The sequence below is a fragment of the Netta rufina genome, assembly GCF_964035555.1.
Source record: "Netta rufina genome assembly, chromosome: 1".
Taxonomy (NCBI): Eukaryota; Metazoa; Chordata; class Aves; order Anseriformes; family Anatidae; genus Netta; species Netta rufina.
In genome coordinates, this window is record NC_140123.1 from 140,495,721 (window position 1) to 140,522,220 (window position 26,500).

At 36.2% G+C, this 26,500-nt stretch overlaps 1 protein-coding gene across 1 annotated transcript in view; it reads left to right on the plus strand.

The window, feature by feature from the left end:
* Positions 1–26,500, plus strand: part of EPS8 (EGFR pathway substrate 8, signaling adaptor) — a 92,968-nt gene that overhangs the window by 55,464 nt on the left and 11,004 nt on the right. The window contains exons 8-17 of the mRNA XM_084282557.1: positions 33–169; positions 1,538–1,611; positions 2,680–2,806; positions 3,171–3,259; positions 6,978–7,052; positions 7,650–7,798; positions 10,096–10,279; positions 14,413–14,546; positions 18,361–18,472; positions 19,354–19,497. Coding sequence (XP_084138683.1) covers positions 33–169; positions 1,538–1,611; positions 2,680–2,806; positions 3,171–3,259; positions 6,978–7,052; positions 7,650–7,798; positions 10,096–10,279; positions 14,413–14,546; positions 18,361–18,472; positions 19,354–19,497 — 1,225 coding nt within the window. The remainder of the gene's footprint in view (positions 1–32; positions 170–1,537; positions 1,612–2,679; positions 2,807–3,170; positions 3,260–6,977; positions 7,053–7,649; positions 7,799–10,095; positions 10,280–14,412; positions 14,547–18,360; positions 18,473–19,353; positions 19,498–26,500) is intronic.

Here is a 26,500-nt window from a genome sequence, read left to right on the forward strand (position 1 = left end):
TGTCACTTGTGGGCATCCTTTTCTTCCTGTAGGATGATATCCAATGCTGACAGCACCATCCCTCCACCCCCGCGAGCACCTGCCCCTGTGCCACCGGGGACCATCACCCAGGTGGATGTGAGAAGCCGTGTGGCAGCATGGTCTGCATGGGCTACTGAGCAGGGGGAGTGTGAGTATTTCTGCACAGCACAGTGATAAACACTTGTTCTGAGCAGTAGGTGTTTATGATCCTCGGTAATAACAAAAAATAATTCGCAAAGAACACTTTCATGAAGATTACAGGAATTGAATGCACATAGAGAAATGGTTGTACTAGGTCACCCCTCTGTCCTTGCTGAGAGCGGACAGGATTATTCTCCCAGTCCAGTTTGAAACACCCCAAGCCACTGTTGCTTGATCTATGGAAGAGCTGTCTGTCATAATCTGACTTGTCATTTACTTATCATTTCTCTGAATTTCTGTTCAGAAACCTATTTACTTGTGTTTAGTTACATGGTTGTATAGGCTATGAATTTTAACTTGGACTTTTATGTGAACATAGTAACGCACACATTAATCAGTACTGTCATAATTCTAGTAAATTAATGATGCCCTATTTAGTAATAGGGAAATCATAGGCCAGACATTTCAGATAATTAAAAAATGTAATCACTTGGATTATAATCTGACTGGAGATAAACATTATTTATTTATATGTTAATGACTAAAGTAGTTCATGTTCTTAAAACCTTAACCAAGGAATGCTGTAGAATTTCTGATATATTTTTTTCTTTAATCTCTAATGGCAACATTTTTATTTTGATCAGATTCCTTTGAAAAAAAAAATCTTTAGAAACAATAAAGCTCCTTCTGTAAAACAGACATTATAATAATGAAGTAATCTTGGTTAAGGTGGGGGCTGTTTTTTGTTTTGTTTCGTTTGTTTTTTAATAATAGATACTAAAATTTTATAACTGAAGTCATTAACCATGACATCTTTATTATGTTTGGTTTATGAAGCTATATCACTCAACAAAGCAAACCAACTATGTAAAGAAAACCAAAATGTTCAGAAAAACATGTAATGTCAAGAATGTTTTCACCTTCTAATCTGCAGCATAACACCTACCTTGAGTAATGGCTAGTTTGTTCATTTGTTTGACTTCTCATTTGAAAAAAAAAGTTAGTTTCAGTAGTTTATCAAGTGCTCTGTCAGTGATATGAGTTCCTGTAGATCCCTCTATTCCATTCATGTGGATCTTTTCTAAAATGTGTTTACTAAAATCTTTCTTGTTAACAAAAGCAATATAATATTTATTTACTCAATATACAATGTACAGTATAATATTTATTTATAATATTTAGATTTGTCAAGGTCAGGTATTACAGTACAAGTTCATCAGGTTGTATAGAGTCCTTGTAAAGTGAATGGTACATTTTTTTTTATTTTTAATTTTTTACTGTAGAATGAATGGTTTCAAGCATAAGCTATTTAGGAAGTATTGTTTTTTAATTCTGCATATATGGATGTGTTATTATCCTCTTCCCTTTTCCACAGTTGAAAAACATAGACAATACCATGACCACGAAGAAACGGCAGAGATGATAGCAGCCAGAATTGACAGAGATGTTGTAAGTGATAGTGCTACTACAAGAGATGTTGCTTAATGTCTGTGAAATTTTGCAGCCCTATGTCTTGGGAAGACTTTTTCCAGACGGGACATGCAGTTCTAGAGGAAAGCATTCTGGACACCCTATGCTTGTGCAGTAGACTTCTAAATGAATAGACAATTGTTCTTTTTTATTAGTATTTTTTCCTTAAAATGGATGGATGGTTGGATGGATGGATAGGTAGATATTAAGTTTTCTGCTGTGAAAAACTAGAAATATTAATAGTAATTTTGTGAAGACTAAATTCAGAGACTATGTAAGGGTAAACTTTAATTCCATCAATTTTGTGGAACTTAGGCATGTGCAGTATGTAGAACATTAGCAAATTTCTGAAGACAGACGTACCATGCACATGCATAAACTAATCTTTATGGCCACATAGCAACAATATAGGACAGGTTCTCTGAAGTATGCAATATCAAATATCTGCTTGTTTGTTGTAATATTCTACTCTTCTGCTCTGATGCTGCCCTCAGCAACATCAGGGGGTCTTGAGGGAAGCATGTTGGGGCCTGCTGAAGTGCTGTATTCGTGCTTCCCAGGGGTTCCTTCTTTTTCCTCCGCTTGCTCTATGGAAACAATTCTTCTAAGAGCACTACGTCTGTAAAACCACATTCAATAAATAGTTTAATACTTTGTGCTAAAGGAGATTATGAAGTTATACGGTTTAGGAAAATGCTGTCCTACACAAATAATTAGAATTTTTTTCACGTGCTGTGAGAGAAAATGTAGTGTATGAGTTAATTGTGTAATTCCAATCTGAATTTAATAATATTGATGTTTATATTTTAAAAACTTCTACTTGCCTTGAGTTTTGAAAAACAAAACAAACAAACAAACAAACAAAAAAAACCCTCTAAAATATTTTACAGGTATGTGAAGTTAAGAACACAATGAATCAAAATATGCAGTTTTCTAGCATCAACTTTGTACAGAGGAAGCTGCTGGTCTCTAAGAGTATAGTTCTTTTGATTTCTTGAATATTACTGCTACAGTTTCAATAGAGTAACTGTAATTTTTCTCTTGTAGCAAATTCTGAACCATATTTTGGATGACATTGAATATTTTGTTACCAAACTTCAAAAAGCTGCTGAAGCATTTGCTGAACTTGCAAAGAGGAAGAAGACTAAGAAAAGTAAAAAGAAAGGACCTGGAGGTAGGAGTTCTTACTGAACACAGTTCTGTTTCTCTAAGGATACCAAAGTAGATAGCAAATATGGCTTTTGTTGTTTTTTCCTGGAAGTTAGTAATTTTCTTTCACTTTAAGCACAAAAAAAGTCCACGCAGTATATTCTTAGAGAAAAATTTGTTAAAAATATTTGCTTGAAATCAGTGGAGAGTGGCTGATTAGAGATGCGACTGCAGAATATGCTCACTGTAGTGGTTCTGTTTTTGCAGCATTTTGTACGTTGATAAATTCATTAATTATGTCTTTATATGTTTATTATATCTTTAATATTTATGGAAATTGTGTAAAATATGAATGGATGTACAAAAATCTCAATTTATTTGTTCAACAGAGGGAGTTCTGACTCTCCGTTCAAAACCACCACCTCCAGATGAGTTTGTTGACTGCTTCCAAAAGTTTAAGCATGGCTTCAATCTTCTGGTAAGTGACTACTAGTGTAGAGAGGCATGCTATAACAGTTTTTTGCTGGTATAGTTAATGTTAAATATAATATGTCATGCCCTGTTGCTACCAATTCAAGTGCCCATTTTAATATATTGCTTTTCCATTGTTTTATTCAACTAATATGAAGTGAAGAATGAAAATTCTTGTGAAAGATAGAGAAAAGAAAGAATAAGTAACACAATGGATTTGCTTTTAGTTATTTGTAAGTTGGGTTTCCGTGGATGTTCCTGCTTTTCCAGGAGGTGTGATTGCTTCATTGACTCCCCTGAGGGGGCTGCAGAAGTTCATCTCTTCTTTGGGAATGCAGTAGTCAGGTGTTGTCTTCTAACTTTCCTGGTGCCTTGTCTACATAGAGAAACCTGGTGGAGCTTAAATGCCCTGCTGATATAAGCCGTGCAAAAGTGGTCACACCATATGGGTAATTGTGAGTCTGGATCTTTGTTGTCTTGGTCTTCACTACTCCTTAAAAAGGAGCAGACCCACAAATGTCCTTTTCAAGAATGTCAGTAGACCTGGAAACATAATCTTGTTTAGTCTTTGTTTAGCACACAGGAAGATAGCTCAGTTGTTACTTGACTGACCTTGGCCCTCTAACTTTTCCGTGTTATCTGAGGCTAAACTGAGGCAAGAGCAGTGCCTGCCACCTCTGGCCAACAGTGGCCTTCAAAATGGCTTTGGGATGCTGCTCCTCAAAGGCTCTGTGCAGTGACAAGATAAAAATATTTCTTACTCTTTTAGCATTGTTGCATTTATTCTTTTCATGGCTCTTTAAAACCTTTTACTTGTGAAATTCAAGTTTAAATCATAAAAGGATTTCTAAGAACATCAGTTGGGATCACAGCTTTCTTGCATGCTTGCCAGCATCACCAGCTGTTGCCTTAATTTCGTTTTATTCAGTTATGCCCATCAAACTCTCTGTAGTTGTTGCCGTCATTACATAGGACCTTTCTGGCCTCAGAACACTCCAGCTGACAAACTGATGTCTTGTTGGAAGTTCTCAACAAGCGGAGGTGCTAACTCAAGAGCCTTCTCCCTGGCATGTCCTCTTCTTCAAGTGCTATTACTGGAAGGCAGCAAGTAGGACACCTTCAGTGCATTTACTTCCACATACTGACTGTCCCTTCCAATTGCTGGGGAAGCTATGCCAAAAAGAAAGTTTGTTCTCACATTCGTTAAGTCAAATCTTCGTTCTTCTTCCTCTTGGGGAATGAATTCTGATTGCAGCGCTGTGGGTGTTATTTAGAAAAGTAAAGAATATATTACTTTAAAACCTCATTATCAAATGTTGTGATTCTGACCTTAGAGGACTGGTGGGGTGCAAGGGAAGGGGGAGAAAGGGAAAGGCAGGAGATGTCTTAGAACATGCTGATCTTTCTCAGTAATAGTGCCTGTAATGTTAATTTTTTTCATTATAATTTAATACTGCATTTAAATTAGTTTTTCACCGAGGAACACCCACGTATCCAAATCTTTATTTTCTGTTCAGGAGTGGAAGCAGTTCTTGTTTTGGTGCTGAGAGCATCTAGGACCTGGTTTCTAATGCTCTTTCATGAAGATCTGTGCCATACCGGTGTGTTGTTTCAATGTCATTGCAGAAGCCACAAAAACTTGAAATTTCCTTTCCTAGGCATTTATGTCAGACATGGAGAACTGTATAAAGTGAAGAATCTAGTTTAAAAGTAAAATTATTAGCTAGAATAAAATCTTTGTCAGTAGAATGGAAACTGTTTTAAAATACTATGCTGGAAACTGCTAAAAAGTGCCTACCATTTGGAAAAAAAAATGTTTACAAAGACCAAAAGAAAGTTGTCACATCTGAAGAACAATGTATAGGAAGTTATTAGCACTAAAAACACATCCTCTTTGTTTCTTAACTTGGAAGCACACTCTAGAAGTTTTTTAAAACACATTCTGGCATGCTTGCTACTTCTAGAGTCTGCAGAGCTGATAGGTCATCACTAAATAAAAGGAATACTCCAAGAAGTTGTAGCAGAGAAAAATATGTATTTTCTTAATGCATATATTTATTTGGAAAAGCTTGATAATGGACAATATGTTCATGAAAACCATTGTTTATGGGAAGCACAAGAGAGTATCTGTTGCATGTTGAAGAACTGGTAATGGGTTAAAAAAGAACCGAAAATCAAAATGGCAAGTAACAGATAGATGGATAGAAACTCTGTTGAATGGGTACCATTCATCCATCTCCTCCAAAAACTTACGGATAAATCAACAAGCCACACACAGTGTTGTGCAACCTCTCAGACTGCCTTTCTTCCTGAGAAAGAGAAATGATTAAGGTAATGTTTATAATTTTAAAGTAATTTCAGGGCTCTGAGGGACTAAGACAACCATGTATCCATGAGGTACCCCTCATGGGATATGGTAGGCAGATACATTTAACATTATACACATATATTATTAAATAATAAACCTGTAGACAGGTATATTAAAATTGAAGAAGAAAACATACATCTTGCAAAGCGAAATGATGCCTACAAATTTCTCAGATTTTTATTTTATGTCTAACAAGGTCACATACCCTGAAGTTTGTAATGAAAATGAGATGCTTTGAGTTCAAACAGAGCTTCCTAGACTCTTGCTTGGCAAAACAGAAAACGATTTATAAGCATGAAATGCCCATTCTCAAAGTGCAGCAAATTCAGCAGTGAAGTCCCATGTACACCTATACCATGACAGCCTTTGCTGTCCAACATACTCACAGGTTTTCGGGCAAATGGGGAGTGAAGTGACAAGATTTGGTGAGGCTACTAAGCTATTCTGGATAGTAAAATGAGACTAATCCTCAGTACAGAAATAGAGAAACACCTCATGATAGCAAATGGTGAATTTACAGATGAAATTCAGTATTGACAGATAAGATACAAATGGGAAAACATCATATATAGAATAAGTGAGAAAAAAAAAGTGGATGTACTACTTGTTTCTGTGAAAGTATCATCCATGTTCAATACATGTATTGAACGACCAAGTGAATGCTAAGAGACATCAGAAAAGACAAAAATGAACAAATACAGATCATCAATATGCCACTATGTTCACTGGCTTTATTTTGGTCCCAGTACAGTGAAATTGAAAAATGTACAGGGAGGACAAGAATGCTGTAAAGGATGATTACTTAGGCTTTTCTTTAGTTTGGAGTAAAAAACAAAAAGACTGAGAATGTAATAAATCTATAAATGGTAACAAACATCACTGGAAAAAGGGAGGAGAGAAGGATTGATCAGTTTTCTTTTGGAAAAGAACTACAGGGTATTGATGAAACCTAGAACTGGCACATTTCCAAAGGAGACTGGTTTTTTACAAAGCATAGAATCCAGGTGCCAAACTTCTTATTTGCATAGTACACGCTAAGATTTACATGGATTCAAAAGCAATTGAGTGAATTTATTCACAAGAAGAATCCATCAATGGCTATTAATGTAAAACACTAGGATTTTGTACTTCTGGTTTCTGAGGTAATTACTGATGGATTCAAAATATCTTGGGGAAAATTTCTTATGAGTTTGCCTTTTTCTCACATTCTTCCCTTAACACTTGTTATTAGCTGATGTTGGAGACAAAGAATTGAGCTTGGATGGACCTGTGGTCTCACTTGAGATGGTCATTCTTATGTGAAGTATTTATTGTCATTAAAGTTAACTGTTTCTTACAATTTATCATTTTCCCTCAGGCCAAATTGAAGTTCCATATCCAGAATCCTAGTGCAGCGGAACTGGTTCATTTTCTTTTTACCCCACTACATATGGTAAGCTTTTATATTTTTTTTTCAGTGTTTTCCTTCAGAACTCTTGTATCTGTATACTCTATAATCTTTTCAAAGATAAAAAGATTAAAATGTTGTGTCCCTGGACAGTAACTAAGGAGAAATGTGTGTATTTGAGGATGAGGGTCTCTTCAGAAAACATGTTATATCATTTTCTGTACACACATCCATTTGTTAAATGTATTTATTTAAAATGTTTTTAGCTTCTAATGTTACAGTTTGAAATTATCATTTTTAATTAACAATTAAAAAAATGTGATAATTTATATAATGCAGGAGGAGAGTTGAATGCATAACCATATGCCTGAATGGAAGTATGTGTGATTTTGATCAGTAGATTAAAGTAACATTGAAATAGTGGGTCTAAATATAAATTAGTAGGTGATCAGAACAGCAGTTATTTTGCTATAAGTGTTTTTACTTTATCCATAAGACATTAGGACACATGTTAGTTCCTCAAAAATTATTTGTTTGTTTGAGTAGTAAATGTATCCTAGCAGCACAGCAGATATATATTCAATGTAACTTCCTTACTTACCATATGTATGTTCTTTGTGTTATTTTAATACTTGTATTTAGGTGGTGCAGACAACAGGAGGTCCAGAGCTTGCTAGTACAGTACTAAGTCCCCTTCTTACAAAAGATACTATAGACTTCCTGCAATATACTGTCACCAGTGAGGAAGGACAATTATGGATGTCATTGGGTGACACATGGACCAAAGCCAGGTGAGAAAAAGCTCAAGTTTATTGACACAATCTTAATCATATGATCCACCCCCAACAAATGTGTTACTAATTTGGTGGTCTTTGGACTCCTCACAGCTGTTTTTTGAAGTTTTTTGGAAAGGAACCCTTTAGCCTCAATGGGATTTGGGAATGGTTTGATTTTAGGGGTCACAGGGAGGGAGAAAACGTAGACAGAAATTTTTGTTTCCTCCGTAGAATCTAGGAGAAGAGACCAAATTACATACATGTAGTCTTACATCATCATTTTTTTCTGAACTGTCCTTTGCATGCTTGCTTTACACCCTTATTTTTCCAACCCAATCATTTGGAATTGATTAAAAATCAGTTTGAAGAAGTTGATATAAAAAGTGAAAAACATGGAAAAAGAGGATACAGATTTCTATTTTCAATTTCCAATAATGATCAAAAGCTAAAAATTTAAATGCCTTTACTTCTTTAAAAGCATCATAATGCTATAAAGAAAATGCTTCAAACTTTTAAAGAGTGTTTATTGGCTGAGTCATGTTATGTGTGCATACCCTACATGTCACTATTATGGTTAAGCTTCACTGAAATTATTTTATGTATTTGTTGTTTTTGAGGTGAGTATATGGTTTGAAATTACTTAGTAAAATATGCAGAAAAAAATCTTAAATTGACAAAATGTCAATCTGTAATCTGTGGTAGATAAATACATGTAACAATGATTAAGCATGCAATTACTTGGACTGGAAATACACCATGTATTTTGAGTTTATTTGTCTTGCGCTTAGATTCCAAATTCAGAAATAAACATCTACCAAGTAGATTTCTTACATTTTAAATTACATCAATAAAAAGTATTTTTTAAAAGTGACTAAGTGATAAAAGTGAATTGAGTGGTTTCCTTGTAAGGAAGGCTGCATATAAAGCCCTAGAATATGGAGCGAGGAGCATCCTCATAGTAGGGAGTGTGTGATCCCTTTTTGATCTCACTCTGATGCTGGAACAATGTCCAAATACATCCCTGGGCCTGTTGTCCAGCCTGCTACTACAAAATGGGCTGGAAACAGTAATTAGATCCCCTTGTGACTGCCAGAGACTTTATACCAGAAAAGCAGTATCTGCTTGCCTTTACCTGCTCTGAGCTCTGCTGGCTTCACTGCAGCTTGTGGTGGGGCTGACTGTGGAAATTTCCATAGCATTGGAGCCCCATGAAGGGAAAATGGATTTCTGTGTAAAATCGTTGCCTCCTTGTCTTTGGAACTACCTTCATTATTATCTTAAGCCATACTGAAAAAAGTGTGATTGAAAGAGAAACAGCTTATGTTGGATAGGGAAGAGTGAAGCACTTAGAATACTGCTAGTTGACCTGTGAAGATTAGATATTTCAGTCTGAGTGATCTCAGTATACAGAGATACACCGTGGTGCAGTTTAGCAAAAGAGATGAATGATGAAACTCAAGGGTTACTGACCTACATCAGACATACTAATGGGATAATAATTGCTGACTTTTCCTGCAAGTTGTGTGGCTGACAGCATTTTTCCCTTAATTTTGAGCAATGTAAACAATGAGACTGTTAAGCCACTGTAATGTCAGTTTCCATTTCTGCTTCCACTGTAAAGATACAGTAATTATATTGCAAGATGGTTCGTCATGCATGGCACAAAGGCAGAGCATGAAAGCATTAATTTAGGTACTTCATATTACGGTAGGAAATGCTAGTGGAGCACTAAAAAGTAATATTGTATTCTAAGAATATTAATCTAAAGTATAAAACATTAAATATGCTGATAATTCTTTTTTTTTTTTTTTTTTTTTTTTTTTTCAGTATAAGCTATTCATTGCCTAATTTCTTTAAAGTGTTGCTTGGCCTAAGCTTCTGTACTTCATACCTAGTTTCAGACTTTCTTATACAGTAGGCGGTTTCTTTGAAGTCTTTTGTGTATTCCTTTAACACAAACAGAGCATTGCAACACTTTTTCCCATCTAACAGCTAAAAAAAAATCCTAGATGTGTTTGTGATTGATTCTTCTATTACTCATCCTTTGCTAGGAGACAGGAATTTGTTGTGTTTTAGCACTGACAAGTCATTATGGCAAAAGTAGTTAGCTTATTGCTGTGCCTTGCAGAAAAGTAGTTATGGTCAATACATATTTTCTGCAAATTTTGTGTTCTAGCACAGTTGTATCTATACTGTAATACCAGCCTGTCCTCTTCACTAACAAAATAAAAAGCATTTCAATTTTTAGAAAACCTATCAAAATAATATTTTTATGGCATTTGACAAAGCTCTCTAATTTACTTTTCATACAGAGTGGACTGGCCCAAAGACCAGTTTATTCCACCTTATGTCCCCCGTTTCCGAAATGGTTGGGAACCTCCTTTGCTGAACTTCATGGGAGCTCCAAATGAACAAGAACTCAATCATTTGGCTGAGTCTGTGGCAAACTTTGCAGAGCAGCAGCGGAAGCAAGAAATCAAAAGATTGTCAACTGAGGTAGGTTAACTATGACACTGGTTTGTAAATTCGTGGAAAGCAACATAAACTACTTTCACAGAAAAAAACATTCTGAGACATTGGAGAGACAACATCAGTGCAATCTCAGTATATTTGCACAAAAGCTATAGAAAACCAAATATCTGTTTAACCACCAAAATGTAAGAGGAAAAATACGAGGATTTTGCCTACTACCCTCTTTGAACTTGGTGTGTTTTCCCACATCAGTTGAAAGGACAATCCAAGCCCCTAAGTTTTGTTCTGGCCCTTGTCCTGTGCTTTCAGATCCCATTGACTTTGATTGTATATGCTTTAGGCAAATTTGAACGACAGTGTTTTCAAATGTGCATCCATGCACAGGAACATAAACAAAACAAAACGAAAAATAGGGAGTTTTGAATTTTAATTGCTTGTTAATAAACGTAGAATTTAATATTTCTTTTATTGATTTTTTGATACTTCCACTGTTTTGCAAAAAAATATTCACCAGTGCTATCAGAGTAATGCCATGTCAGGTAATTTACTTCTGAAAAGTCTTGCCAGTTAGAAGAATTGTTGCCAGGAACAATTTGCTTTTCTCCCACAAAATAAGATCAATTTAGAAGGAAAAAAAAAAGATATTCTGTTTGGAGAATGGAAACATGGACCTGCATCTAAAGCCTTCAGAGTAATCTGAGATATTCTTACTAATTCTGTGAGGGGAAAATAAAGGGACTGACTATCAAGATTTTACCTTCAACTTTTTCAGTAGAGTTGGTCAGAAAATGTACTTTGACTTATGTGAAAACTTTAAGAATACAAATGATTTATTTTTTTAATTCACAAAAAAAAAAAAAAAAGCTATTGCTATTTTAAACATATGAAAGCTTTAATTTTGGAAGCTTTTTGGTTTTGAGAAGAGACAAGATTAAATTTAAGATTGTAATGTATTAAACTAGCTGTAGTTTAAATCAAAAGTTAGCTAGTCCAAGTTCCCCTGTTAACGTCTGTGATATGGAAGCACAGCTAAGAATTTTTGAGGTTCAACCCATAGAGTTATGCATCTTCCTTGGACAAGTTACACTGTACCATATTCAGAACACATCTTAATACTATTATATCGGATTTTATCTTAATTTTAAAATTGTGAGCTTGATAAATATGCTAGTGGCAAAAATGTGCATATGGAAGAAAATGCAAGGGCATGATTTTAGATGGATCACATGGTCGCTGTGTTTTTGAAAAATATTTGTCACAGTTGCCATTTCTGGTTTTGAGCTGAGCTCTGCTTTCTAGTGCCATGAGCATTTACCATATCCTGGGAGAGGAGCCTGCCATTTCATCTCTGTGCTGTGAGGCCCTACATGCCTGCACAGGGGTGAATCTAAGAAGTAAATCAGTTTCTATTTCATGAAGTTTTTATTATGAAAACAACCAAATTTCAGAATACTTTTATAGTTAGGGTATTTTGTCTGAGGTATGGGAAACATTCAGTCTTAGCCTTGTAAAGTTGAGTTCACCATTTACTGTTTATCAGCTGTTGTGGGATGGCTTTCTCTTGCAGAACAACTCTCGTGTTGTCTTATTGGAGACAACAAAGTTTCTCCAGCAAAACAAAAAAAAACAAAACACAAAAACATTAAATGTGTCCATGGAAAACATGTCACAATGAAACTTTGTTTTGATGAAACTGCATTTAAAAAATAAAAAAGTGTACATGTATACCATCTAAAAAGTCTGCCAAGCAAAGGAGGCTAGCATGGTTCATATTTCATTACTTAAAACATTGTTTGTCTTTATGCCTAATAGGGTATACAAGAATAAATGCAACAAAAAGTATGTTATTGCCTGTGAGATTTTTCTGAGAAAAAAAAAGTGTTTAGTAAAAGTTAATGGGCACAGTAAATGAAATGTAGCTGTTCCTGTCATCTCCCCAAAAAAGCTCCATCAAACATTGCTTCAGGTTTTATAGTTTATGTTGTGCTCCTTTTTAATTAATAAACAAACAAACAGAAAAGACAAACCAAAACAACACCCCACCCTTTCTCAACTTATATTGATATGTGAAAAGTGCAAAATAGTATTGAAAAAAAGGGGCACTTTTTTCTGTTATGATTATTAATGAATACGTATTTTTCTTATGTTATATTAGTATATAATATGTTGAAACATTTGGGGGGGCGGGAATACACTGAGATACTGTGTTTGTTTGTGTTTTGGGGATTGCATTCTTCTTGATGTTGGTAATGTTGGTTGGGTTGGTAGGTGTTTGTGCTGACTTTTAGCATCTTTGTCCTAGTCTTCAAAAGACCAAATAATAGTAGTAGCAGTAATAATAATAGTAATAATAATAATAGTAATAATAACAGTTCAATGGAGGCATTTGTGTGACTGGTACCTGGGATGTCAAGCCTTAGTTTCATGATTCCTGTGTGGTTTTGGGCAACTCATTTAACCTTGGTACCTTGGCTCCCTGCACCAGTGCCTCCTGAGCACATCCCCTGTGGGAGAAGTGCTGAGCTGCTTAATAGCCGTGAAATACATTAGGTGCTCAGCTGGAAAAGCTGCACCAGTGCAAAATATCTACAGCAAAAGGAGCATCCTGAAGTGGGTGATACTAGAAAAATTATTCTTTCTAAGTCCATCAGAACAGCTTAGATGACAAAGAGTACTGGAAAAATTATATGAGAATTTGTGTCCATGCCTTGCTGCTCATGAGCCCTGTGCCTCAGTGGGGTGGTGCAGGTGGAGGTGGAGGCTGGTCCTGCTGGGAGGGCATATTGAGCATGTGCACTGGGAAGCCTTGTTCATGAGGTGTTTTTGTTTTTTTTCTTTCCAATCCTGTATCCTAATATGTAGTTGCACATGCAGCTCCCACCAAGGGGTTTGAAGGTAGAGTCAGCTGAGCAATGGGGACTTCAAATGGCAGTGAAACAGTGGGGAGCTGGTGATGAGAGTCGAGTGAGGCTCAGGAGATGCAAATAATTTCTGTGTGAAGTAAAAATGAGTGCCTGCTTCCTGAGTGTCTTTTGATGTGAGTTATAGTCAGTGACACTTGAGAGTCTATTTTTCAAAGAGGTTATAGTCATGTATTTTTAAAGAAAATTCTGTCTATATAGTTTTTTTGTTTGTTTTGTTTTGTTTTGTTTTTTATTTTCTCTATGTGTTTTTAATTTCTTTTTACAAACACTCAGCCCCATAGGCAAGTGTTTCTAGGTGCCAGGTCAGGTACTTGGAGGCAGGCTTGAGGACGCTGGCTTTTCTGTAGCCACACAGCAAGAAAAAAAGGCCAGATTTGGCAACTTGTGGTGAATCTCAGCTGTTCTAGCTTGTTGTGCAATTGGATGGTGATATAAGAAAATGATCAAGAATGAGCATCTTCAATTTCATAATCTCCAGAAATGAACTGCTCAACTTGTCTTTCTTTTGGGGAATGGACATTAAAATAATTCTTACTAGAAGCAGAGTATCACTGCTGGATTTAAGGTAGTTTTTTTTAAAGGATTGCTGCTTTAAAAGACTTTTCTGTGTGTGCTTGTAATAAGTTGTGATTGTTTCCTTTAATTATAATCCTTAATTACATGAAGTATTACCTTCCTTTTTGCATTTCTTCTTTGACTTCAATCATGTTCTGTGAGAGGGTGACATAAATGAACCGCTTGATATTATGATCCTGAAATAGGGTGATAATTTTACTTGGGAGGTTTATTTCTGACATACACTTACGGTTAGCTATCTAGAGTTTTCTGGCTTGAAGTGTACATATAGAACAAAAGCTCAGAGCAGTTTCTCAGTGCCGTTTGTTTTAAAGTCATTCAGGCATTGCTTATAACTTTTGTTGCTGTAGCGATACCTAAGAGATGACGTGGACCTTGCCCCAGAGAACTGTTTTTTTTTTCTAAAGAATATCCACTGTAATATTAATGCAGGCGGATGACTTAGGACTGAAATTCTTTTATTCTTTTGATCTCTCTGCGTACGTATTTTAAATGCAGAAGCTATTAACTTTTCATAGCAGAATGTGAGCACCTGAGAACAAGGACATGGGAGTGCTGGCAGGGAGCACGGGGGCTCTGGATTAGGCAAAACAGGCAGTGTGTTGCTGTGTGTGACACTAATCCCCTCTTCGGTTTTGTCTCTTCTTTGTCTTTCAGCCTCCCGGTGTTCCCGACTACCCTCCATCTGATGGGTATGCATTCAGTAACACAGTGTACAAAAGAGGGCCTCTGCTGGACCAAGGGGCAGCTGTTGCTGCCTTTAAGCAAACTGTTAGCCGACATGTAGATAGGTAACACTGAATCAACGTCGTACGTGGTGCTGTGGATAACTGTCCCGACTTATTGCTGCTGGGGTGGTGGTGTCTCTATTCACCTCTGTTTGTGCCTGGCGCAGATCCTTATTTCTGTAAGGCAGCCACTCTGGCTAGCAGTGGCTGTTCTGCCTTTGCTTCTCCCAGGCACATCCATAGGACTCTTTCAGTATCATTTCTATGAAACATGTTTATGTATGCTGTTAAATTCTTGCCTTTGTCAAAAATGATATAGCAAAATTCCAATCTGATAGAGAACATGGGATCCTGCTATTTGGGTTTATTTTTTTTCTGTTTTGTTTCAATTTTTTTTAAAGTTATTCTTTGCTCTCTTTGAAAATACAAAGAATTACAAGTACACTCAGATTCATCTGTCCTTGTTTTGAATGATTGTTTGATTTGTTTAGCTGCTCATTTGCTGCTCCGTAGTATCCTGCTTTTGATGTTCTGGGCTGGTGTATGAATGCCCACTTCCAGAATAGTAACCGATTGTTTCTTCCGTTTTCACTATGAACAAAGCTACAAAATGTTTGCATAGCAACCATGGTCTTCTTGCACATCCTCTTTCATCCCCTTCATTTTAGCCTAAATCTGAATAGCTTAATGCTGAAACGCAGTGATCCTTGGAGTCTCAGCCCTGTCGGCATGGAGAATTTCTGCTGGTAAAAGCTGTGGAAGTAAATCAGTAAAGTAGTGCTAGAATTGTGCCTCCACACCAAACTGTATTCCTTATGCACCATTTGAAGAGTATTTTAGCTCATGTGCCATGGAAGATGCTTAAGCTAAACTTTTGTGATCAGATTGCTGGTAAAAACAGTGTTGATATGAGTCATAATTTGCATAACCCCTGATTTTTGAGCTACAAACTAAAAGATGCTGCTGTTAATCTGCACGCAAACAAATTCCCAAGTGGTGTGCAAGGTGAAGACTCCATTGTTTTTCTGAATTTTGGATTTATTCTTTGTAACAACAGCAACCATAATGGTCATCTCTAAACATTTTCTCTAACTTGGTTACTTTGAGGGTTCTTGTCTGAGGACCACTCAGCTTGCAATCTAAATGATCTGCGCTAGAAATTCTTTTCTCTTTTATCTGTAATGCAATAAGACCTGTTTTGTCCTTTCAGAGCAAGACTGAAAGCAATGCAAAGGCTGTTGCCTCTGTTTCAGGTTTAAAGAATGGGGCTTATTGCATTGACCCATTGATGATATCAGCGTATCTGGCTGTAACAGAATGAGTCATCCAAGCTTCCTTTGTAGTGGGCAAAGAGAAAGGAGCATTTCTAAGAATCAGGTCACGTCAGGTGAAGTCAGTCTTTTGAAAGATGTGAAATGAGACAGGCAGTGGTGGTGCCTGTTTCTCACCACTGATGGCAGGAGGGAGTCTAGATGGCTGGTACTGATGCAGACATTTATGGTGTGCCACTATCTCCTGATCCAATGCGATGTAAACTTCCATTTGTTAACTGGCTCTCGTAATAAATGCCTGGGAGGAGTTCCTTATTGGGTGAAAGCTATTAATATGTATTACCCTTAGTAACTTCCACTTAAAGATAAATTGTAAAGCACCTGTGAAGAAGCAGGTGCAGAGGGAAGGAGGTTTGGGGGAAAGGAACAAGAAATACAAGATGGATGTTTCAGCCACTGTTTGCTGGTCCTTGTTGAAAGCTGGCTTTCACAAGCAGTCTGAAGGCAGTGACTGAGCCACCCACTACCTGTGCTGAGACGTGCAGGTGACACGTTGTCCAAAGAGCGCAAAATCAGAGAACTTGAGTGAGCCTTATGTGCCAGGACCTCCAGTAAGGCATGCTTTCCTCAGGTGACTTAAACTAAGCATCATGACCTTAAACTTCCAGTGTGTTACTAGCTATATCAGGGGCTCTGTCTGATGCTGAAAGAGCACTGAACAGTTTTTCAAAAAGTTGTATGGTGTTTCAAAACAGCATGCCATGTAGCTGTTTTTGTACTGTCATTTCTGGAACAGCACCCTGGGGTTCAGTGCGATCTACCATGTTCTCCTGCAGCGTGCACAGCAGAGCTGCAGTTACAGCATATCTGGCAGGCAATAGGAGAAGGCAGCAGGAGATTGGTGGACGGAAGCTCTGGGTACCCAAAGTAAACAGTTTGGCTCATTAAGGTGGGCTTGAAGTGTTATCATCTCTTCAGCAGTATATAGCCACTGTCCAGCCCGTGTTCTGGGGATATTGAGGTTGATTGCAACAGAGTGGGGTAAGACTGAAGCATAAGTGTATAAGTTGTTGTTGTTATTATTATTATTATTAATATTATAAACATTAATAAATACTTTTATTCATATTTATTGCTAATAATTATTATTATTAATGATAATAGTATTAATAATAATAATAATCCTTCCTGAGTTATGTCTTTTGGAGGGATTGGGATATCTAGCAGTTGACTGGGCAGGAAGACACAGTTAATAAAATGAGATTGGAAAGGCAGTCTACCAGTAATACTGCCTTCAGAGGTGGGTTAGTCATATCGCCAAACTAATAAGAAAGCACCTCAAAACTATATAAATTTTGAGTGGGTGGCTGAAAAAATTGGGATTACTCACATGTCTCTAAACCTCATAATAGGAGTTATGAAGGCTGTGGTTTATCCCACGTTTTTCGCTCTCTCCTTTAAATGCTCTAAGTGTTCTGTCTTTCTTTCAAAATAATACATTTTCAATCTCAATATGACTGCTTCTTTGTTCTGCTGTTCAAGTCAAGTGAGACAGTTCTCCACAGCCATGCAATAGCTAGGTAACTCCTGGATTGCTGAGGCACACACCTGGGATCCATTGCTGCACAGCACCATCTGCATTTGTATCCCTGTGCTGTGATGTTGTATGCCAAGCCACTGTTTGTTTGTTTTTTTTTTTTGCTGTTTTTTTTTTTTTTTTCTCATTTGTTTTTGTTTTATTTATTTATCGTTGTTTTGTTTTAAGCTTTACTGTTTGGTAAGGATTTGGGTTTTTAAGTGTTATTTACAACAGGTGAATAATGTTACTGTTTCTTTTGGATGTATTTTGAGGGGGGTGGGGGACTTCTCACTTTGAAGAGGTAGCGCATTAAAGAAACTAGTAACTTGTTACCCAAAGGCAATGTGAACAGATCTTTCCTCAAGGAAAAGAATGCTGCTGATGTATACTGTGGTATGCTTTATTTTACAATGAACCCTGCTCTTAATTGATGCAATAATTTGAGATTCTTAGAGGTTATGATATATTATAAATAATGAAGAAAACTGATCTGGAGCAGGCAAGCATTTCTTGGAGTTCAATTCCATTGGTATCAATGTCAACATGACTTGAAGCTTAATTTATAATGAATGCTAGAAATACAGTTTCGTGCAAAGCACTATATACTAAGTGTATACCAAGCATATTCATTTATTAGTATGGGAAATGATTGTTTAACCTACTGTAGTTCTCTATAAGAAATAAGACTAAATATAATGTGCATATTTATCTTAATAAAATGGCACCTGCAAATCCAAGTAATTATCATACACATTGCAAGCAGTGGGCCAATAAAGATTATCGGTTCTTAAGGTTCATGCAGCTCAACCACATTTTTCTTTTTTTCTTTTCTTGTGTATGTGTGTGATGTAATGTGATGTGTATGCGTTTAGTTAGTATGTTGTGAATAGACAGTTCTACAGCAACAGCAAGTTATGTTCTTTTTTGTTGTTTAAATGTTTTGCGGGTTGTTGAAGGAGGGCATTTTATCTGTATTTTTATTTGCTTGAATGTCTCACTGAACAATAGTCTGATCTCTACATTGCAGAAACTATGAAGCACACAATAAAACGCAGTCCAAGAAATATGCCAAATGCAAGTATGAGTTTATGGCAAGAAACAACAGTGAGCTTTCTGTCATGAAAGAAGAGATAGTAGAGGTAACTTTTTTGCAAAGAGATGACATAAATTTCTGGTACTAGTCAAAGCTGAGGGTACCTTTCCTGTGGGCAGCAGTAAGGACTTCAGTGTTTTTATCTAATTGATCTCCATTAGTATGGAAAGTTCAATTAATTTGTTTTGCATCGTAGACAAGATAAACAGAAATCCTGTGCTGACTTATGGCTCATTGCTCTGGAGATTCATGCTGTAATATAATTGTGTGTTTCTTCTGTCTTCTCATTTAAAATCATCATTTGGTAGTATGTAAATAAGTGGCTCTGTTAAACACTACCTGTGTACACACAATGAAAGACTGTCCTTTCCTGGAAGCAATGGTACCCTGAGAGACAGACAGAAATGTAGAGGGAAAGAAGTAACAGAGAAAATGGTGTGTATAAGGCTGCTCTGCTCATAGTCAGAAAACAAATTCCTGCTGGCCATTCTGCTCCAATTCCTTCTTTACTCAGAAATGCACTCTCCCCAAATTTGTGCCATTGCAGAGTCATGCATTTTCCCTTGGGTCGTTAGCAGTTTTTTCCTTTTGTTATCTCACAGGCTGTAGAGATGCCAGCCTCTCTGTACAAGTACTTGATTTTTATTCCACTGTGTTGTCCTGCACATGTCTGAGTTCACACAGGTTCATTTGCATGCTATTCTACAATATCCTTTCTTGAGAGCCACATTTTGAAAAGTGAACTACTATGATGTAGAATTACTTATGGTGATAATCAAGGAAGCCTACAAGGCTGTGTAACATCTGTGTAAGATCTGTTGACAATCACAGAACCTGGCAAAGTTATGATTTTGTTTGGAAATCATGTAAGTGCTGGCAGGAGGAAAGTCAGAAAAAATATGTAATTATGTTACCAAATTATTTCAGATTCTGGATGACAGAAAGCAGTGGTGGAAGGTTCGGAATAAAAGCGGCAATGCAGGCTTTGTGCCAAACAACATTTTGGACCCTCTGAGGAATTATGAAGGTGATCTAGGATTGCCAGAACCTGTGTATACCCGCACCATCCAGGTACCATCAACTCCTTGGGAGACAAAATTTCTTTTGAAAAGTGTGTGTGTACTTGTTTGTGCGTTTACAAAGGAGGAAGAGATTCACAGCAAAGCTAAAATATTTTCATAGTCTATTGATATGTCAAAAGATGCATATTTCTTTTACAGGCTGAAGTTTATTTCTGTATTGCATGGAGTCTAACAAGAGAATAAAGTTGATAGAGATATAGCAAAGTCTTTTCCTTTAGAGCTTTTTTCTGGTTATTTACTTAGAGGTGGTAATTTCCACCCTAATGGATGTTTATGCATTTATTTTAATTGCAAATATCCTTTGTGCATTGATAGCTGTTGATGCCAAAGAAGGAGTTTGAATTATTTAAGGTAGGGTATTCTTTGTTACTTCTAGGAGAGTGAACACTAGTTTTTCTTTTTATTTCTTTTTATTTTCTCTCTTTGTGTGTGTTTCAATCTTAGTTTCAAATCTATTTAAATATAGTAATTTTGGAGTTGTAAAAAAACAGGTGTCTTTGCTTTTGAATTCACAAAGCAGGTATTTTCAATTATTATTCCTGTGCATCATCAGCAATTTAGTCTACTAAACTAATTTTGGTTTTATTTCTTTCACATTATAGTACAGAATTAAGTTTATATGTATATATATATGTATATATATATATGTATATATGCCGAACAGAATTAGAGGGTAAAATATTAAAAAACAAATAAACAAACAAAACACCTGTATCTCCCCCCCGAGTCTTACATCAGTACAGTTGTCTGCCTGAGTAAGGATTTAAAGACTTAAAGGATAAAGTTGTAATGTATAATTTTACACCAACTTTAAGTTGTCTGGAGGCTCATAAAATAAACGATCATATTTTATAAGATCTGTTTTTTCCCTCTTATATCTAATGATTTTGAAAAATTAGGCAAACAATTTCAGATTAAGCAGAAATTCCAAGCCTGACTCTAAATGAGACTTTAAGTCCAAATGGAAGCCAAACTTTTGTTGAAACTTACAGTTGAATTAAATGTTATTTAATCTAATATTTGTTCCTTGTGCCTACATGTACCAGCTGTTGACTGAAAAACAAGAAATGCCATACTGTTATTGTTAACAGTCTATTGTAGACTCATCTAAAAGTTCCAGCTGAAGGTGCCACTGTGCCAAATTACATATACAGAGTTATCATGAAAGCTGCAGCTTTTGCAGTGTTTCCAGTCTTTCCATGGATATGGAAAGTCTCTTGATAAACAGGTTCTATGTTATTTCTCCCACAATCAAGTGGAGGATGTATCCTGAGCTTGCTGGGCTTTAATCAGATCATTTCTGAGTTTTTCCTATGTGCAATTGTTTGCCAATAAGGTATGAGCTCTTTATAAATTGATTATGCTTTTTAGCTCTGTGTGAAGTGAAGCATGCATCTAGAGTGCTTTTCAAATCCTGTTTTAAAGATCTGACTTATTTTCTTTAAGTGCATGTAATTCTGTGTGTTTGGAATTTGCCAAGAAATATCGAGCAGACTAAATAAGTATAGGACTGAGTAGAAGTTCTTATACTATTTTTTATTTTAATGCACTGCAGGTTTTGATGTTTTCTATTTGAAATAATTACATGGCATAGGAAGTAGTAAAATAATCATTTTCACAAAGCATTCTCCATGAAGCCATGAAAATTAGGGACAGAGAACAACTTCTAAGATATTTTTTTCTTTCCCCTCTGGCAGGTTGTTCCCTACAGCCCATTGTTTATTTCAGCTGTAGCTTTATCGTATTCAAATGTGAGCTTTAAAAGCTGCAAAAGTATTTAAGAATATAATGAATTACACAGGATAAAGGAAGTCTTTACCAACACATGTCAGTAATGTTGTTCTCAACATTATGTTGATTATGATAATTTTAGGACTGCTGCATGTACTCATTCATCTCTTTCTTTGTGATAGCTACATGGTTCGTTTGGGATCTTTTTGCATAACACTATTTTCATAACAATGCCAAGAGACATTGCTGCTGTTTCAGAGAGAAATGAGGCATTGAAGGGATTACTGACTGACCCAAGGTCAAACAGGAGAGCTTGTGGGCAGAGAAGGGAAATGAAGCTGTTCCTATCAGTGCCTTTGAGAGACCCTGAACACAAGCAGGCTCTGAGTGTCTGGTGCTGTCCAGATTTCTGCCAGTCTGCTGAGTTGTCTTTGGTTTCCAAAGGACTATTTTCAAAGTGGTGTGCTAGCTGTGTTGAGCACCCTGGTCCACTCTTTGTCGCAGATAAGTGTGACGTACAAGGGAAGCATGTTTCATTTCAGGATAATGGACTTCAAAGCGTAACTGACCAAAATAGGCTTCCAGTTTATTATGAAGGATTAAGGATTCTTCTTCATAATAAAATGGATTATTTTTCCATTCAGTCATTTTACAGGCTGACACCCTTCCTCTGAGAGATGGATGCTGATTATCACAATTCTTCTCAGAGCTGCAAAGTTTGTTTTACTCTCACTCTGTTCCCTCTGTGAGTCCACATGATAGATTAGAACCTAATTCTTCTCTCAGCCCCTTTCAGGATCCAGATCCCAGATAGTTAGCTGAAAGCAATGAACTGATCCTATAGATGATACTTGCAGGACCATTTTAATCAATGTCCTAGCAATTCCACTGTCTTTGTGAGTCAGAGTCTGTAACATTGTTCTGGTCAGGGAAAAAAAAAAAAAATTCTGGAATTATTTCCAGTAAAACGCTTGCTTTTAATACTTCTGTAGATTAGGTAGAGCTTTTTGATGGTTGTTTATATCTTCCACTAATGTTAATTATACGCTATCAGTTTCCCTTGGTGTTGGTCATTTAGTCTGCCTCTATGGTGGAACAGCAGTCATACTTCACCATCCTCTACAGATAATATAAACAGTTTCCCAAGTGCTTGAACTTCTCCTTACGTACAAGTATTCCCAGAGAACAGACAAAATAATTAATCACGGTATTTCCTATTTTCTGTGCCTTTTGTAATATTTCTTAATGCTTTTCAAAAAGAAATATGAAAACCATAATTAGGATAGAGGTTTGTATCTTGCTGGGTATGTTAATTAATCTCATGACACCTTTTGTGCGGTGAGGCAGCTATTTTCTCGGTGATGTAAATGAAATCCTGAGGCACGGACAGTAAATGTTAAGCCAAATGCAGTCCTCTAGTATTATTTTAATAAACCTTGACTGTCCACAGAAATGATACGGTATATTTATGAGTCATGCTTTTGGTACGTAAACACTGAGATAAAAGTCTCCACTTCATTTGGGACAAGCATCCTTTGGGTTTCTTGGCGATCTACCATCAAAACCTTCCTTTCAAGTCTCTGTTTAGCAGCTCTTTGAAAATATCTCTCTGTGGGAAGTTGTTTTCTCTCAGGCACAGCATTTGTGCTCCAAGTTAGTGTCATAGTGCCATACTCATCTTTTGCCAACTGGTATCTTTCCTGCAGATCATGAATTGCTTGATAATGCAGAGATGTAGTTGCCAGGTGTTCATTTTGTCATGGCCAAAGAGATGTCACAATTTTTGATCACGAGCCAGTATCTTTTTTACTTTGTTTCGTATTGAATGCTCTTTAAAGATGCCATCAGACCAAGGCTTTTTTATGGTTTTAGAAGACAGGTTATTTTTGTGTCCAATTCAACATTGATGTAATCCCAAATTATGGGATGGCATTTATTAAACAGAAATGTAATGAATAGTTGTAAAAAAGAGCATGATTGCTAAAAATTAAAAGTCCACAGCGTGCTCCCCAAATATATACATGTATTTGTAAGAAATGGGGACTATGCTTGGCTAATAACAATCTGTGTAAGTAAATTCTTTCTAATTTTTTAATTTGTTCCTTCTAATATATTTCTTTCCTTCTTGCAAGATTCTAGCAAGATGGATTTGTAAATCCTGTAAAACCGTAAATTCCTTACACCCCACAAAGTGTAAAGTAGGTGCCTCATAATAGTATTAGTAGTATTAATAGGCAGCAGTCTGATTCTGTGTAACAGCTGAGACCACCAAAGGCAACTCAAGTAAAAGACCTCACTTGAAATTTCCTTTCCCAGTCCTAGGTACTTCGTTAGCAAATAAGGGGGTACAAGCCTATTCTCTCTGGTGACCAGCAATAGGACCCAAGGGAACAGTATGGAGCTGCAAGCAAAAGGGGAGGTTCAGGTTGGCTGTCAAGAAAAGGTTCTGCACCAAAAGGGTGGTCAGCCTACCCTGGGAAGTGGTCATGGCAGCGCTGAAGAAGCATTTGGGTAATGATCTCAGACATAGGGTCTGTTTTTTGCGTGGTTCTGTGTGGACCCAGGAATGGGACTCGATGATTCTTGTGGGTCCTTCCCAATTCAAGATACAATATGACTGTATGATTCTATGTCTGTCAGCAGCAATCTTTACCTTGTTTTGTAAGCTACTCAGTATTTTTAAACTCCAATAAATAGGCTTTTTTTCCCATACCTGTTCTGATTTAATTCTCAATATTCTACAGTTGTGACATCATTTGCATCATCACAAACACACATTCATCTTTTTTTTTTTTTTTTTTTTAAATCTATTTCTGAGTTTCTGTCTGTCTGGATAGGTGCTTTGAAAAGATCTCATTGCTGATATGGCTTCACATATGAGTGTTGAAGTAGCCAATACTCCATTCATGGTCCAAAAGAAAAAAATGAGAATAGCTCATTATATGAGTTGCTTAGTGAGTAAGAATTATTAGCACTGATGTTCTTTTGTTTTTAAATCGCTAGTGTGTGTGAAATTTCAGGAAAGATGTGTGAGGCGGTTACTTTTTACCTTACTAACAATACTTTTTGGTATGATTTACTCTATTTTCCTCACAGCAATTGCTGGGAGAGCTTTCAGAGGTAACAAAATTACTATTCTGATTTGAACCTCAAAAATTACTCTTTTAGACTGTGTAGTTACCAAATTCCATAGTGCATGCTTGTTTTCTTTGTAGCAATGGATAGAAGTGATGGGATGAATATGTGGATGTCCTCAGAATATCTGGAATTAAAGAAAGAAATGTTAAAAAAAAAAAAAAAAGTAATGTTAAATTGATTCAAGTGTATAATTGTTTTTTGTGCAGTGTTCAACAAAAATTGAAGTGTATTTCAATGTTGTTTCATCTTTAAATTTAGAATTTGAGTGATGTTTCCAGATCAGTTTTTATTTTCACTCCAGCATGCAGTAAGTCGTTTTGATGAGGCTTATCTATGGGATTACATGTTTCAGAAACAACATTAGTATCATCTGTTGAGAGCTATATGTAATGTTTTGCTGTCACTTCTGGATTGTGACTGTGGTGACATGCAGTTGATGCATTGGTTTGTAATGAATCCTCTCTACCATAAAGAGGGGTGCTTTTTCTTTGCATGTTGGTTAAGAAGGCCAAGGACATGCATGGTGGTAGTAGTCTGGAAATATGAATCTGTGAACAAAAGGCAGATTTTATATATATTGTTAGAAAATTTTAAAATCTGTGAAATTCTTAAATTAACATAATTTTGGATATATCAGAGTAAATCTCTATGTAAATTTCTTAAATATACAACATTCTGCTTGTTCTCTTATATTCTACATTTCACTTTTTTGGCATTTGAGATTTTATTTTAAAAAGTGTTTTATTGTCTTCACATCACAATAGTAGAATACTGAAAAGTCAGCTATATGACTTTTTTTAAAAAACCCTCTCCATAGTGCACTGCACCAGATGAACACAAAATGATCCATACAAATGTTTTTTACATGCTAAGAACAGAAACTGAAAAGGTTTAATGGAGAATGTATTGTAGGACTATATGTTTGCTTCAGTAGCTGACTACTACAATTTAAGTGAAAAATGATCTAAGGGAAGCAAAATACTTTTTTTTTTTCCTAGGCTTTATAGAACCTGATGGGATAAATTTTTGGTTGGTGAAACCTTGTAGTGGTTAGTGTTTACAATCCCAGTTCACATGCGCTACAAAATGCCTCGCCCATCGGTTACATGCACCAAGTGGAGGATTCCTGTATAAGGGCACTTGTTGACACTTTATAAAGGTTTGCTTGTTGACAGGGCAGTGATGTGCTATTCAGTTTCTAACATATGGCTCCTACAAATATTTCTCTACTTGATCTGCCATAAACCCTCAGCCTCCAAGGAAATAGTAAATGTTATTTCAGGATGGAGCAATGAGTCTGGGGAAAGTACTCTTCTATTTTCATACCAAAATAAGCAGACTTCTCATCACTAAGAAATGAGACATCAGTACTGAGCAAGTAAACTTTAATATTAAACTTTCAAGCTGTGTTATTCTAAAACTGCAGAGAGGGAGCAGTGTTAAAACAGTGAGCTTTGAAATTGGAATTGTTGCAAAGAAAAAAGTAACATAAGCTAGTTACAAGTTTCTGGGCTTGCCTGTCATTGGGACTACTTTGCGAATATGCATGTCTCTTCCCGTAACTGGCACCATTCTAAAGGCAAAGGAGAGAAGAAATTATTCCCCCAAATTATTTTGAGGCATCTGCCAGCTAGCTATTAACAGCAAGATAATTTGCATGCTGTTAGAAAAGTTTTGGGATGAATTTATTCCAAGAATTGTGGAGTTTGTTTAATTGCATTGTTGCATTGAGGTGGCTTGTTAGTGCTCATACAAATAGCTGAAATGGCACTCCTGAATAGGTAGGAGGAGCAGGAACCTCTTAAAAATTGTCTGCAGCTTAAGAAACAATGTGTTATTCCAATTTGGTGACGTTCATAAGTTAAATCATTAGTCAGGCTTAGGTGTGGCTGGACATGTCCATTTTTCACTATTTTTAACATAACTTCTATAAAACATATGTTTTTATACTGATAAACTCCAACAATTAAAAAATTTTGGAAGTTGTTCAAAAGTGCCAGATAATAAAGTTCAGAATTTTAAAACAATTTTATTTATAGAAATAATCTGTTTGAAAGAAATAAATGCATTTCATATGATGTGATTGTTCTGAGTTCTATGCCTGACAATGATACCAAATCAAG